This window comes from Stigmatopora argus, chromosome 12, assembly GCF_051989625.1.
Source record: "Stigmatopora argus isolate UIUO_Sarg chromosome 12, RoL_Sarg_1.0, whole genome shotgun sequence".
NCBI classification, from domain to species: domain Eukaryota; kingdom Metazoa; phylum Chordata; class Actinopteri; order Syngnathiformes; family Syngnathidae; genus Stigmatopora; species Stigmatopora argus.
Window position 1 is genome coordinate 10634202 of NC_135398.1, and position 15362 is coordinate 10649563.

The 15362-nt window shown below is 38.8% G+C and overlaps 1 protein-coding gene across 2 annotated transcripts in view; it reads right to left on the reverse strand.

Annotated features, from left to right (window-relative positions):
• Nucleotides 1–15342, reverse strand: part of spidr (scaffold protein involved in DNA repair) — a 34285-nt gene extending 18943 nt beyond the window's left edge. Inside the window, exons 1-8 of one of the 2 annotated variants that reach the window (XM_077614613.1) lie at nucleotides 15082–15342; nucleotides 14792–14950; nucleotides 14622–14685; nucleotides 13955–14128; nucleotides 13742–13872; nucleotides 8168–8391; nucleotides 7745–7848; nucleotides 5693–5900 (exon numbers count right to left, since the gene is read on the reverse strand). In XM_077614613.1, coding sequence (XP_077470739.1) covers nucleotides 5693–5900; nucleotides 7745–7848; nucleotides 8168–8391; nucleotides 13742–13872; nucleotides 13955–14128; nucleotides 14622–14685; nucleotides 14792–14950; nucleotides 15082–15096 — 1079 coding nt within the window. In that variant the 5' untranslated portion in view covers nucleotides 15097–15342. The remainder of the gene's footprint in view (nucleotides 1–5692; nucleotides 5901–7744; nucleotides 7849–8167; nucleotides 8392–13741; nucleotides 13873–13954; nucleotides 14129–14621; nucleotides 14686–14791; nucleotides 14951–15081) is intronic. The other variant, XM_077614611.1, reaches the window with a different exon arrangement.
• Nucleotides 15343–15362: the final 20 nt, after the last annotated feature.

Genomic DNA, 15362 nt, shown 5'->3' on the forward strand with positions numbered 1-15362 from the left:
AAAACAAGGATCAGAAGTTAGAGGAATAAGTTTGCAGAAATGTTCATATTGCGTGTTGTCTAACTGTAATATATGAGACATTCAAGGAAAGTTAGAATGCAGAACAGATGTGCTCCCTGCAAGTAAATTTTATACAGTTGGGAAGTCTGTTCCTTTTGCTTTCTGACACTGCAACATTAGTATAGGACATGAATTTACAAGACACAAAGCACAGTGAGTGTGTCCACCTCACTATACTGACTGTTGTGGTTTTGCTTTCTTAAAGACTGGTGAACTATAGTAAGTAACAAAAATCTGAATTGATAATGTTTCAATATACCATATTTTCTGGACTATAAATCACTTTTTTTCATAGTTTGCCTGGATCGACGACTTATACTAAAATGTGACTTATATGTCCTTTATTTTTTAACCCAACCCAACAAACAGCTTGTAATTTTACGTTTTTAAGGCCACAGTCATCAAAAAACTGCTAATATGTTACTTTGACAGGAGACTATTTTGTTTCTTGTTCACTATTAATCATTTTAACTACATCCACACACAAGAAACTAAAATCTTCTCCTTGTCACTAATTGCTGTAGGGTAACGAGCATTTCCAGGAGTTGAAAAACAACATTTTAAAGCAAATATTGCTGTTCCAAAAGAAATCTGAAACATCATGATGGAAAAGTTTGATTTGAATAGATGACTACTACATGCATTCGAGAAACGCTCCAATCAAACACCTTCCCAATGTGACATCACCAGAAAAACACATCCACGGCCATCACAACTGGGTAACTGATTTTTGTCAGATTCTATTCTTTCCTTTACTTTCATTGGCCCCCATTTCATTGTCTGTATGATTTATTTTATGTGCCCGAGTGGACATTGTTCCCTGATTTCTTAAACTCAGGCAAAACCTTTCTGGGGAGCAATACCTCCAAGAGCATTTAAAGAACTTGAAAAACAGCTTTTATAATTACACAGCACATTGTTTATAGTAGTACTGATTTACGACTAAGTCTTTCCACATGTCACAAAGAATAGAATGGTAGATTATTGCTGAGTCAGCGCCAAAAGCCCTCTGTGACTGGATCTGCTCTGCTTGTTGCAGCATGTTTCTGACGTGGGAGCAATTGGAGCAGCAAGATGATGCACACGTACAACAGACAGGTTTATTTATTGTGGATGTGGACCACTGGAAAAATAGTACTGGAACTGCTGTTGTTTTCGCTTATTGCCTCCTTAAAATTCACTCTTCAATACAGTATTGCTGCCCTTGATTTTGTCCAAATTTACTCTGGCAAAAGATGTTGCCTATGACAACAAATAGAAATACTAAATGATTGAGGCATGTGCTGTTGGGGCCTTTAACGCATGAATGGTATGACACTGTACATGCATCGGCTATTTCATAATTCACTGACAGACACTTAGAGACAGGGAAGGTTACAATTATATATACATTATTTGAATATACTACCTACCAAATCCCATTTTGCTCCATCCATAAATAACTAAGTTTAGTCAGTGTCCTCACATAGAAGAAAAAGTAGGAAAAAAAAGTTAAAACTATGGACCTCCTACCTGGCGGTCCCCCAAACTTTTTGGAGGGGATAGTCACTGGGGGAGAACAGGGAAGGTAAAAACACAATATTTTTGGAGGCCCTTTGCACCAAAAAAGAAATGACATTTTGTGTTTGACTATGAGGAATAGGCCACGTTATTTTAACCCTAATCTCACCCAGGAGTTTAACTGATATTGACCATTATTACATATTTATTTAATATAATGACTAAAGTTTAGCCGAACACATTAGTACACGACAGCTGGCATTTACCAAATATGGACATCCGCTGTCTATTCAAAGCCCTGTCACACTAATTAGATAAAAATGTTTGTCACATAACACCGTTTAAACCCATCAACTGGCCAAAGATCAGTCATCATCATAAACGTGCACTTCATTGTATTATTGAAGTGGAACAATCTGTACTGTACAGTGGGAGAGGAAGTTACTTCCTTTTTGGGAACAAGTGAGTGGGCAGCAGACAGGTAAGGAGTGGCCGGCTGCTGGCGTCACAGCACCTAGGTGAATAATCTTCACAGGTATTTCCGCTTCAACCGCAGCCCACTCAGGGTCACGTAGCAAAGAGGTGTGGGTGGAACGAGCCTCCGTGCAGCAGGAATGATAGGGGTGAAAAACCCCCTCGAGTGTCACGTAGCATTCTTTAAAAGAGGAATTTTACCAAGCATAATGATGCCTGAATTGTGTTTTTTTTTCCACTGTAATCAATCCTCGGATCCTGGTGTGGTATGAAGAGCTATTCCACACACACAGTAAATATGCCTAAAAGAATTTGTGGTTATGTGAGTCAAAATTGATGGGGGGGATTTGAATGGCCCACTCTTCCAACGTGATTTACAAAAGCGAAAGGTGCCGAAGCCACCATGTGTTTCCAATCACCTTCCTTTGGCTCCCTCTCACACTCGCACTCCCTAAACACTCCAGAAAAAAATAGAGTGTTTTTCCCCCCCTCAGCTTGCTGGAAATGACCTAACGACTGCCAGGAAGAGGAATGTGAAGCCTTCCCTGGAGCTGTTCGTGACGTCAGCACATTGAGGAGGCCCCAACGCTTCCGCCAGCCTGGATATTCCAGAGTGCACTCACGACTCCCAACAGCTGGAGTCCACTGCTGCCTCGCTCCCACTCCAAAACAAGCCCCAAACATACACAGCCCCCACCTATCTGGACTCCATGTGAGGGACTGCGAGGCACATCTGGGCCTTTGGTGCTGATATGGGGGTGAAGAGGGCAAAAGGCAGGGGTTTACAGTGAGGAGACACAGCTGTTATATCTAAGATGGGAATCACACTGCAGATTTAAGTGCCAAATTGTGATTTAATGCCTGTATCTGATTTTACATACATTCTATTTCCATGTATATTTCATGTAACACATTGCCTATATTTTCTTATATTTTTTACTTTTTCCACTGTGTTTGTAGCTAGCTCAGTATTGCCTGGTTTTGAAAAGATATAAACCAAAAAAAGTCAGTATACTTTGACTTATTTTCGGGCTCAATTGGTATTTTCTGTTGATTTGAACAGATATGGTTAACATTTGTATATTTTTGATAATCCATTGTATTGATGCTACACTCACAATGGCAGATATAAATATATATATATAGTATATATATATATATATATATATATATATATATATATATATACATATATATACATATATATACGTATATATACATATATATACATATATATACGTATATATACATATATATATATAGTAATAGTGTCATTAGAACTATGAATTTTTTACATTTTCATAATTATCTTATGGTGTACTTTATATTTATGCATAGATCCTGGCGGTTTACGTCCAAACAAGCACACTCCCTCAATGCATCTTGTTCCCCTTTTGTCCAAAATGTTGTGAGTCAACATGTCCCCCCCAATGTGTTGTTGTGCAATTGCCTCAAAGTGTCCTTTTTTTCAAACTGCTGCCAAGAAATGAATTTGTCCCGTACTGAAAAAAACTCCAAAAGAGGGAAACGCAGGAAAGTGTTTTTACTGAACACACACTTTTCTGTCACGTTGGTGCAAGTTGTTCCTCTTATTTCAGCTCACAGAGTGTACTTTCTTCAACCGACACTGAGATGTTGCCTATTTCAAACATAAAGCATGCACGCCGACGTCAAACGTGTACAAGCAATACGATGGCAAAGATCTTGCTATTGCCAGGCAAATATAAAAAAGATGACTTTACATCAACCTCTCATACAAATGAGAGGATGTCTGCAGATTAAGGAAGCCCAATACTTTGAAAGACATAAATAAACTTTAAAGCTTCAAGTGTGATAACACTTACACATTATCAGTTTCCATATATGTTACACTACCAATTAGCTCTTTCACCCTTGACTTACTACTTGAAAAAAAAAGAACCTTTCAGTTAAATGCAAACACACGGCTATGTTGTACATTATAGTAGAAAAAGGGGCGGGAGAGGTCTTAAAATGTTTTTATTTTATTTTTTTCATCACACCCTTTGAGCGCTTCCACCGGTGCCTGAAGTGTTTATTGCTTTATTTGTTACGGCCCATTAGCGTTGCCGATTAATTTTCTGCTGGCATGAGTGCATTTTTTTAAAGGTTCATTTTGGTTACAAGTCAATGCAAGTGCAGCACAGACACACTGAAAGGACCAGCTTTATGTCAGTGAAATACACTGATATGGGTACTTTGGAATGTACACGCAAATATATACAGTGGTACCTCGACATATGAGCATTTCGAGATGCGAGTAAAATTTCGAGCAAATAATTATCTCTAGATGCGAGAAAAATTTCGAGATACGAGAAAGCCAAGTGGCCAAGACATGAGAGGCTGTTTATCATTGTAGCGCACTGTCTTTTTTGCCGCATCTCTTATATAACAGATATCTACGAGCACTGGGCGGAGCATTGGATTTTTTCCAGTGTTTTTTTCCGTCACTCAGCGCGAAATGCCGGAGCGATCGCTAATACGAGGAGTATAGTATATTACTTCTCGTTGGCCGCTCATAAGAACATCAGGGGCACTGGCTCGCTCCCCCGCAACTCCTCGTGTAATATCTCTGGTTGCAACTACCTCTTTGTAATGGCTCTGTGAGCACTGGGCGGAGCGTTGCATTTTTTCAGTGTTTTTTTTCTCCCCCTTAGCCCGTTAGCTCCAGTTAGCAGAGCGATCGCTAGTTCAAGACTACTTCTCGTTGGCAAGTGGTCGTGCGTTATCCTATTGTGAGGACATTTGTGTGCATCATTTTTGGAATATTTTGAAGGGAATACAACAGCAAACAGCCCATCGATAGCGAACGTGAGGTTGGAGGCGGGGCAAACAGCCAACCAACCGGCCAGGAGAAGGTATAAATATGTAAAACAAAATAAGAATTAAGTTTAGTGTAAGGTTAGATTAAACTTATTTTTGAGTGTGTCTGCATCGTAATCCAAGTTCATTTAAATTTGTTTATGTTATATTACGATTCACCGGTGCAAAGTCTCCCCCGCTCGCCCCCCCTGCCTAACTCTATGTCCCTCTCTCTACCCTCCGCGAAATCTGTCTAATTTTAGTTCTATTAAACACATTTTAGTAATATTAAACCACTAGTTATGTGTTACTTGGTTAACTGATGGCGATTAGAAGAAATAAAACATTTTTTTCCAATCCAATATCCTGTTTTTGGTGTTTTTTCAGAGGGTTGGAACAAATTAATTTGTTTTTAGTTCATTTCAATGAGAAACGTTCGTTCGAGTTACGAGAATATCGACATACGAGCTCAGTCCCGGAAGGAATTAAGCTCGTATCTCGAGGTACCACTGTACAAGACAGTTAAATAAATGTGATACTACAAAGCCATTACATATTGGCAAATGTAGCCCAAATTCTGCTTTTGAGTATTATCATGGGGAAATATTTTATTCTATTGTGTTGTTGAATAGTATTCTGACATGTGAGAACTCTTTTGATGCATTTTGTGTGACTTCCACTGCATTTGAGCAAGAACAGTAACTGTTCTGTCTTTAAAATGAATTGCAATAGAATATTATCTATGTTAGAATTAACGGTGTGCACACACAATTAATAAAGGAAGGTTTCTTTGCCATAAGACTTTGGCAAAGTACTTCATATGAAGGTATGCGCTCACCAGGGTGGGTAGATGTGGATGATGTCTGCAGGCACCGGGCTGAGTTGGGCTGCGGTCTCCCTGCAGAGCATCACCAGTACATGCAGACTTTCATTGAGGAGGGGGTTGGTGTGACCAGGTGGCAGGCGGTGCTGGCAATGCACCAGTTGTGCGCCACACTCCTCCTGAACCTCTAGCACCTCCAACACCAGCACACCAGGCCTGTCCGCTGGAGAGGACAGCAACAACAACACAGATGTTGAGTGTATATACTGACTTTGTATACTGAGGGTCAACCTTCTGAATGAGGAGTTAGTTGTTCACTTTTAAATTGTATCATTCGGTGAAGATTAACAGGGAAGCTGTGATTAGAAGTAGCTCATTTAAAATGCAAGACTATGATGCCATTGTGCCACATTTTTTTATTAGTTGAGAGAGATAATACAGAAGGAAAAAAATGTGAGCGGCCAAATAAAGAGAAAGTATGTTGGCAAGGCGCAAGCTTCAGAGTGCAAAGTTGATTGCAGCAGCTTGTGAAATGGCAGCTTGTCAGCTTGAATACAATGAGGCTTTGTGCGTATTACCCATTTACTGAATGTGGCTGGAGGGGGTATTTTACTGTGATATGTTTAAACAATATCAAAGAGTAAACAAGAGAGCTATTATTACAGTTTTCAAACCCAGGTTGCATTTTTGACCTGTGTTTTAAATGCCACATGGCAAACATGTAAGAATAATGTAGCTCCCAGTGTGTTGTAGAAGAAACCTTGGCATTTGATTTACATTATTTTTTTAGCCAACATGAATTGACGACATCATGACGGTAACTGCAGGTGATACAATTAATGTTTATGTAGGTTTTAGTTTGTGGGAGTGTACAGTTGTCATCATCATGAGTTCCTGATATGTTGCGACTTGTAGATAAAGCAATAAAGACATTGGAAGGAGCTTTGAATTTGGTGATGAGTCAACTGAAATAGTTACAAATTGTTTCAGTTATCAGTTTGGTGTACTGTGTACATGCTATTACACTAATCTGAGCTACCAAATGGATACCTCATTTGTTTTCTTACTACCAACTGTCAACTATAAGTCACTATTTGAAGACACCCTGTGAGGTAATTTGGTACACCGCAGAAGGAAAATAAATAGTGGGCAGTTTCCTGTAACTTATAGTGACTTTAGAGTATGTATACTTCCACAGCATGGCTTACACACTCACCTATAGTGTGATTGGTAGTTTCGAACTTCCTGCTAATGAGGAGAATGGCAACCAGGCAAAAAATGTGACAACCTGAATGTATATTACTGTCCATTTTACACGGAACACTTGCAAAAATCTTTCATGCTGAATCCATTCTGAATTTGATAGCTACCATGAGTGTAATAAACACAATGTGTATCACCAATGGTTTATTTCTGTTAAAGGCAATTTCCCATGCATGAAAGGTATAAACGGAGAATGAGGAATCGAAGTTAAGAAAGGTGGTAAGATGACTATGTAGAAGACTTGTTAAAATCCAGGTCAGGTATGTCAATTTTAACAGCAGACACTCACTTCGCCCATGCTGCTGGGCTAAAAGTAAATGTTGACATCAGACAATTTACAACATCAAAGTAGTGTATTTTTGGTGTCGCTTTTCTGCCTGAAGGGCACAACAACAAGTGAAGGTGAGCCACAGATTTCCCAATTTTTGCCAGGAGCATGAGAAGCTGAGCATAGAAAAGAAATATCAGAAAGCCTAGTTCTTAATGTGAAGTTTAAAAGGGAGGAGTCCTCTAAACCTTCACCTCTGCGGTGAAGCATGGAATTGGGTGATTCCAGTTTTCTGCCTGAAACTGTACAATCAAACTGAAATTGTGATTGTTGTGTCCTGTGCCAAAAGCAATGGTGGCTTATAACATCCCATTTACAACTCTTTCCTTGGCCTCCATATAAAAAATTAGGATGACCATGAGTGTCGCATATATTATAATATTTTGAGATCAAAGGCTCAGCACTGTTTTGTCTCCACACCTCCAGTTTTGCTTTTACTGAGTGAGAGGCTGAATTGTGAAAGTTACAAATGATACCTTCAGTGTCTGTCCAGTTGTCTGAGGTGGAGTGGTGCATCCACAAGCTTACAGCTGACCTTTGCCTGCAATTGAGTCGATTCAGCCGCTCTGCAAGACCCCCACTGTGCAACATACATAGAAATACAAAATCACACAAAGATGGTGAATGTGATAGGCATATGTGCTACATTTTGTAGATGAAGAAAATTCTCAGTAAGACGACAAACCACAGATCAAAATGATTTTAACCGTGCTGTTGCCCTTTAGGCAGGTGTTACTTTTATCAAACTCTAGAAACAACTCAGAGTTATCATCTTGATATCTTTCATGCTTGCTTACTTTGTTTGCTCCTTATGTAAAGGAATAACATCAAACATGCTGGACTGAATCTGGATTATTATCCACTTATGAAAGTATGGAGCATAAAAACTTCCTCCTTACGGTTGCAATCTTCTCTTTTTTTTGGCCGAATCTTCTGGGGTCTTGGACTGCTGGTCAAATGCTTTCTTAGGTGTCCGTGACATGGCGTGAACGCATCGAACCCATTCACTGACAGACCTTTTGATTCCTTCACTACTTTTGCCTTGAACACTTTCACTGTTTAGTCTGCCAGTAGATAGTATGTCACCAGTCTCTCCATCAGATGCAAATCCTGAGATGCCCACCTGAATCATGCATATGGAAAAGAAAGAATACATTAAATCAGGGTCACTTTCTGCCTAATTTAAGGATTATTAAATTAGTGAACAATGATGTATGTAAATATTGAGACACAACAAGAAAGGTTTTCAAATGACATAATTTGATAAGGAAAATCTAAAAACATTTGTCATTCACATGACAACAATGGTTGCAAACGTAAAACTGAGTGTTAGTGGTATCTGTCTCCCATACAATAGGTGGCTGTTCTGTCCCAATAAATATTTGCCAGTGAAGGGGACGAATATATTGATGACATCACAATCTCAAGCCACTTCATAAAAACAATAATAATTGGTTATCTTCTACTCCAGGGGTGTCAGACTCGGGTCGGTTCGCGGGCCGCGTTAACGTCAACTCGATTTCATGTGGTCCGGACCATTTTGGATATAATATTTAGATTTTTTTTATAAATGGATTAAAAGAACTGGATTAAAATCCCTGAATATTCAGTTTTTTTATAGATCTAAAACAATGTTTATTTTAGCTTTTTTAAAATATATTTTTAGATTTTACAAAATGATTTTTGAACTAAAACACAGAAAAAAATGACTAAAAAATTACAATTATTGATTTAAAAGGGGGAAAATCAGGAAATTTAATATACATCTATACTCTTCATTTTAATTTGATCCTAAAACAGAAAGTCGGCACTCATGATTTACTTTCCTGGACCACACAAAATGATGCGGCGGGCCAGATTTGGCCCCCGGGCCGCCACTTTGACACGTGTTCTACTCTGTAAGTGAACGATCAGAGACATCAAATTAGCTGCCTGAATGGGTCACTGTAATCATGTCTACAAAAATTCAACCCCAAATGGTTGGATGCTAAAATGCTCACAAAAATACATTTGAAAAAAAAAACATGAAAAAGAGCATAAAATAGTTTTTAAAATCTCAATATTTTAAAATTTATTTTTATTTTACTATATATTCCCAGTGGTTTGTAAAAAAAAGTGATCATTTTATCAAAAAATATATGAATATAAATATTCTAAGATTAAAACACAAGGTTATTTCATGGCATAATTCCCAAGCCTTCTTTTTTTTTTGCTGCGTCACAGCTCATTGAAACTGATGCAATCAGATCTCATGGAAAAATCCACGATAAAACCCGAGTTCCTGTCATGTGTAGGCAAGACCAGCATACCAAGCTCTCTCATTTGAATCAACTTGACCCTGCTAGGCTGAGCGCCAGGCAACGTCACGCCGTAGCCAGCCGAAGAGAGTGAGAGAGAGAGAGAGAGCAAGAGGGAGGAACACTTTGTTCCTGGCCCTGGATCAAAAATGTCTTTTAACCCAGCACTGAAAGCATTCTGAGTACACCGCGTGAGCGTCCGCGAGCAACTTTTCCTGAACAAACAGTAGTAAAAAACAAAGATGTTTATAATCTGGCAATGACGGAGTGGCCATCATCCAGCCATATGGGGCAGAGGTTAGTGAACCTTAAGTGTCCAGCTTCAGGGGGTTTGGAAAACGGTTCTTGAAACTCAACACCCTCCTCACAACTCCGCCTGTGCACTTCCAGCGCAAGTACAACAACACACAAATCTGGCAGGCTTTGCTCCAGTGAGTCAGACACACATTTATCTGGAATCATAAACTTTTTGGGATCGGACCTGTCCGTCTGGATCCCGTTAGATCCGGTTTGATTTAGGATTGGCAGGGTCCCTACAAGCTTTCCAGTAAGCACTGGAACTTCATGTGAAGCAAACAGCTGTGTTGTGCTGTTCTTTTTGGAAACCACACAAATGAAAAACATCGACAAAGTGAAACAAGGGAGTTCAAAGCAACGTCATAATGCCCATCAATTTTGAGACTCCAGATCAGTGAGAAAGGGTTATTTTTCCTCTAAATGGGAAATTGCGATCAGGGGTAGATAAATATCAAAAGTCACTATTTACACGCAATAAGATGCTACTGCAGGACGGGAAATAGCAAACTTTCCACTTCAATTAGATATCTGCTAGAATTAACTGCATATGAATTGAACAGTACTGCATGAGAAGTAGACAACTTCAAGATTTATGAAATGCAATCAAGTGACAAAATATCTCTGCCAAAACCTTTTCATTTCCTCTCCATTGTGTCGGTTAGAAATATTCAATCAGTGGTGAATTTTGCTTTATTGTAGTGGTAACATGTATAACCATTAAGAATGTAAAAAGGCTATTTAAGTTTATTTCTATAGTTTGAGGCTGGAAGATTTTTTTCATTATTTCCTTGGAGAAAAATTCTTCAGGCATTACAACTTCCATTTCACTGAAGAAAAAAGTTTGACTTTTGAGGTTCCACTGTATACACAATCTAAATAGTTTCCCTAGTTGTGTTCAGCCATGTCCTATTATATTTGTTTTCTACTTTGTATATACTTGCAGATGTATATATACACAGTTTTTCACAGCACTTCCATCGCAAAAGAAGATGGTGACTCAGTGTCCTAAAATAAAGACTTGTTGAGAAGTATCATTGCAGATTCGGGCAAAACATTTCATTTTATTTCTTGAAGTTTGTAACCACATGCCTCCAGATCATGATCTTTAATATCACTTGACCCCAGAATGCTGACAACAGCAAAAACAAAGTGTGACAAGGGGAAGTAGCCAGCTCTAAGGGAGGGATGCTAATCTGTCATGGGTTTCCTTTCAACAAACTCAAGAACTTCCTCCCAACATTCTACTTTAGTCTTAAAAACGGTTGAATCTGCCAGAAAAGCCAATACACGCAATCATGTATTTCCGTGAGCCCAATGAGAAAGACGATAAAAAGAGGATTATGGACCCACAATCACAAAGGCTGCACTGACGGCAAGAGCACTTTAGTAAAAAAAATGCAAACAACAACCACAGAACATCTCTAATTTGTCCTGATGAGGCATGCCAATTACTTGAAATAACAAAAACGTTTGTGTGCAGTCATGAACTGGTGCACGCCACTCCTTGCACATTCTCTCCATGCCAGCCCAGCCTTTCACAAACACTGCACCTGAGAACAAGCAAAGCCTCCAGCGCTTGGGTCTGACCTCGCTGACATATAAAGCGTATATAGATACTAAACAGCCCTGTTAAAATACCAGGATTTTATGATACTAAAAAAAGGCGCTGAAGAACTGACTCTTTAAATGATTTCAGTGACATTGACAGTGATAGGCGTCAAATCCACTTCAACTAGGAGGGCAAGCAGTGAATAATCACAGGCACAACTTCAAGTCAAAATGTTTTGGCAGGCTAATGCCGTCAATGATAGAAAAAAGTTGACTCATTCACTGCCGTTCCTCCCAGTTACATTTTATTTGATGCCTATCACCATACATGTCAGAACGCAAGTTATTAAGGGTTGCTTTGAATATGGGGAGGGAAAGAAAATCAAAATATTCAGACCAAACTGCTTAGTAACAAAGAACTTATCTGCAAAAAAGGGGATCCTCCTAGAAGGGAACCAGATAGAACACAATCTGACCCAACTGGTCAACTGGTAAAATGGGATGACGTAAGGGAGGAAACAGATGGTGAATTTTCAGATGTTAACAGTTAACTGGTGAAATAAACTGGTTTAAGAAGATAATCTGATTGTAAATTTTCTCATCAAACCAAAGGACTGGTACCGTATTTTCACGACTATAAGGCACACTTAAAAGTCTTAAATGTTCTCCAAAATAGACAGGGAACCTTATAAACCAGTGTGCTTTATATATGGAAAAAAAATTAAAATGTGTCATTCATTGAGGGTGCGCCTTATAATGCGGTGCGCCTTATAGTCGTGAAAATACGGTAGTTTGATGAATAAATATGCAGCGGTAAGAAAGGAAGAAGACATTTTGGCGACAGTTCATTATCTGCATAAATAAGCCATTGTGAGAAAGGATCCATATATTATAACATTGACACCAAAACATTCCCGCAATAAGTGATTTTGCAGTGAGCCTTCACTTTAGAAAAAAAAAAACACTTACGCATTTTGCTTCTTGTAAAAGTTTTTTGTGAGACTACAACTGGAAACCCACAGTGACGTTAGAAAGAAGAAAAAAAGAAAGACGATAGTAAACATTCAGAACATATTAGTCAGCTGTGTGAATGGGTAACATTTGGGCCCAACTACTCGCCTGCCAAAGTAGACTCCTGCCCTAACGGAAACAAGTAATATATGTATAAATGGGAATAAAATAGTAAACATAGTTATCAGCTAAAATGGGCAGCTGCGATAATATAAACATTCAGACCCAAACAGATATCTAAATAAATCTGGGGTGAGATGGGAAACAGATGTTGAACATTAAGAAAGAAAGCTGATATTTCCCTAACTATTGACATTCACTATAAATATATATCATAATCATTATAAAAACATTGTGCTTTTAAATATGTCATCAATATCACAGCTGAACTACTTCATGGTCTCAAAAATATTTTCTTCCATCTACAAACATTCACTAGGCGGATAAGTGTCGGCCAGGGTATTATTGAAATTTCAGCCCGTGAACTTTGACAGTCTGGAAATCAACCAGAAGAGTCTAAAAAATTGCAAAGCAGGCACATCGCATTTTTCATCCTTCTGATGTCAAGTGTGCAGCGCTTCACCTAGTGGAGGAACTCCTCAATGCACAAACACATGCACACTCAAAATGTGATACAAAACATAAATCACACCCTCAAAAGATCAATATACTTATCTTCTGATACGCATTGTGCAAATAATATGCTACATCAAGTACACACAATCCACGTAAACATCATCTGACAGGAAGATTTGGCTTGCCAAATTAAACAGCTAAATAGCGCCATCTATTATTCATACATAGTAATGACTCCCAGATCAAAACTTTTAGCCACATTAAAGGATTGTAATCTTTTGGATAGGCTATTGTGATAATGTTGTTTACAAGCAAGTTGTCACTTCTATTGTCGCAAATACAAAGATTTTGCTCAAACAAAAACAACATATGAAAAGGAAAATGTTGTGTATTTTGCCCTATCTATGTTGCTGTTAGTTATCTTTGCAAAATTTGATTTGGTGTGGATATTTGCTGCTCTGCAGCTTTGTTACTATTCATTGTTTCATAAATTAATTTTACTCAGAAACACGACATAAAGATAAAGAAAAGGCCGTGCCAATGCGCCAAAATTTTCAGTTTGTTCAGAGCGTAAATACAATATTAATAGCAACGATATCAGCGTAACGATTTTCATAGAACAAAAATGGAACGCCTGTCTAATCTAGTCTAGTCCGAGATTAAATGTTACATGATGTTTTTGATCACACCACATTCCTGTGTGTGAGGCAAATATTTAGTTTGACATGAAAGTGGTTCACTCACATCAATAGGCTTAGCAGGAACTTCTTTGGATTCATCATCACAGGACGGCGACTCACAGTCAGAGATTTCCTGGTCACTGTCTTTTTCTACGTCCTGCTCCGACCCGTCTGTTTCTATGACGGTCATGTCAGCTATAGTGAAGATAGATGCAGGGAGAATTTTTCTGATTAAAGAAAAACAAAACAAAAACGGTGCTTATAGACTTTACTGTACCTTCATCATTGGTAAGAGTGTGAAGTGCTTTGGGGTGGGTCCGAGTAGGCACCGGGGATCTCCTTGCGACCCGAGACCGGTGATGTCGCTGTTGTTGGGCGTCATCCTTGTCTGACTGTTCACTGTCGCTGGAGGAGCTCCATGCAATGTCTACTGGGTCCTCATTCCGGTGGTCTACAGAAAAGAGGAAGATGAATCGCATGTTGTGGGAGCATTTAATAACTTTGCCTGATTCCTATTCTCCCCATGATTGCCCTAACAGAGCCCTGCTAATCGTAATTAAAAACAATGGAAAGTAGGCAAGGTACACCCTCAACTGGTTGCCAACCAATTGCAGGGCACACGTAGACAAACAACAATCACACCTGTGGAGAATGTTCATGTTGTCTACCATGCATATTTTGGGGATTTGGAAAGCACCTGGGAAACCCAGAGAAAACCCACGCATGCACGAGGAGAACGTGCTAACCTCAAATAGGGATTGAACCCTTGATCTCAAAACTGTGAAGCAGATATGCTAACCACCATCCCATCCCCATGGACAAATATTAATTATGTCAAATGAGGTAGTGACAATGAACATTTGTTGTCTATTGTGTTGACTATCAACAGTAAACGTATTGTAAAAAAATCTGACATAACATTTTTATTCAAAATCATATTGTACCTGAAACTGACGAATGTGCCAAATTTCTTTCAAAATGCAGTTTTCTTCCTGAAGTATTCACATCCTGCAACAAAGCATTAAATTCCATCACAGGCATTGTAATTGTCATCCCTATGCACACATGTGGGCGTGACTACTAGTAATTAAAATATAGACATAAATAAAGTCACCTTGATGAACGTAGAGTCCGAAAAACTTTTTCCACATTTCTCCCAGCTCCTGGATAAAGAGGCTGACGAAACTGTGGATGGTTTTCTCACTTCTCTTACACCGCATTCAATATCATCCGGGAAGTAGACATACTTTAAATCCTTAGTCCACTTTTTACGCTACACATACAGGAACGCACAAAGGAGTGAACGTGCAACATGTCTTCATTAAAATCGACATTTACTGTAAAATGTAATATGTAGAGACGCTAACTAACCTCATCAGCAACAACAGCAAGCTAGTTTCTTACCTTTCTCGAAGACATGCTTTGTAAATAAAGTTTCACCGGAGACTAAGGCTACTTTGAAGGGATTCCCGTACCGCATAATTCTTACTGATAATGAGAATTTAAACTGTAATCTCGCAATGTTTGGAATCCAAATTGATTAGAAGAAAATGAAACTAGTTGACTGGTGCGCGGTGAGTTGACGCATTACATGTCAATAGTTTCGTTGGATTTATCTACCGGCGTGCCCCGACATTAGGGATAAAGAGAGCCAACATGGCGCCGTCTTATGGTTGGAGACTCTA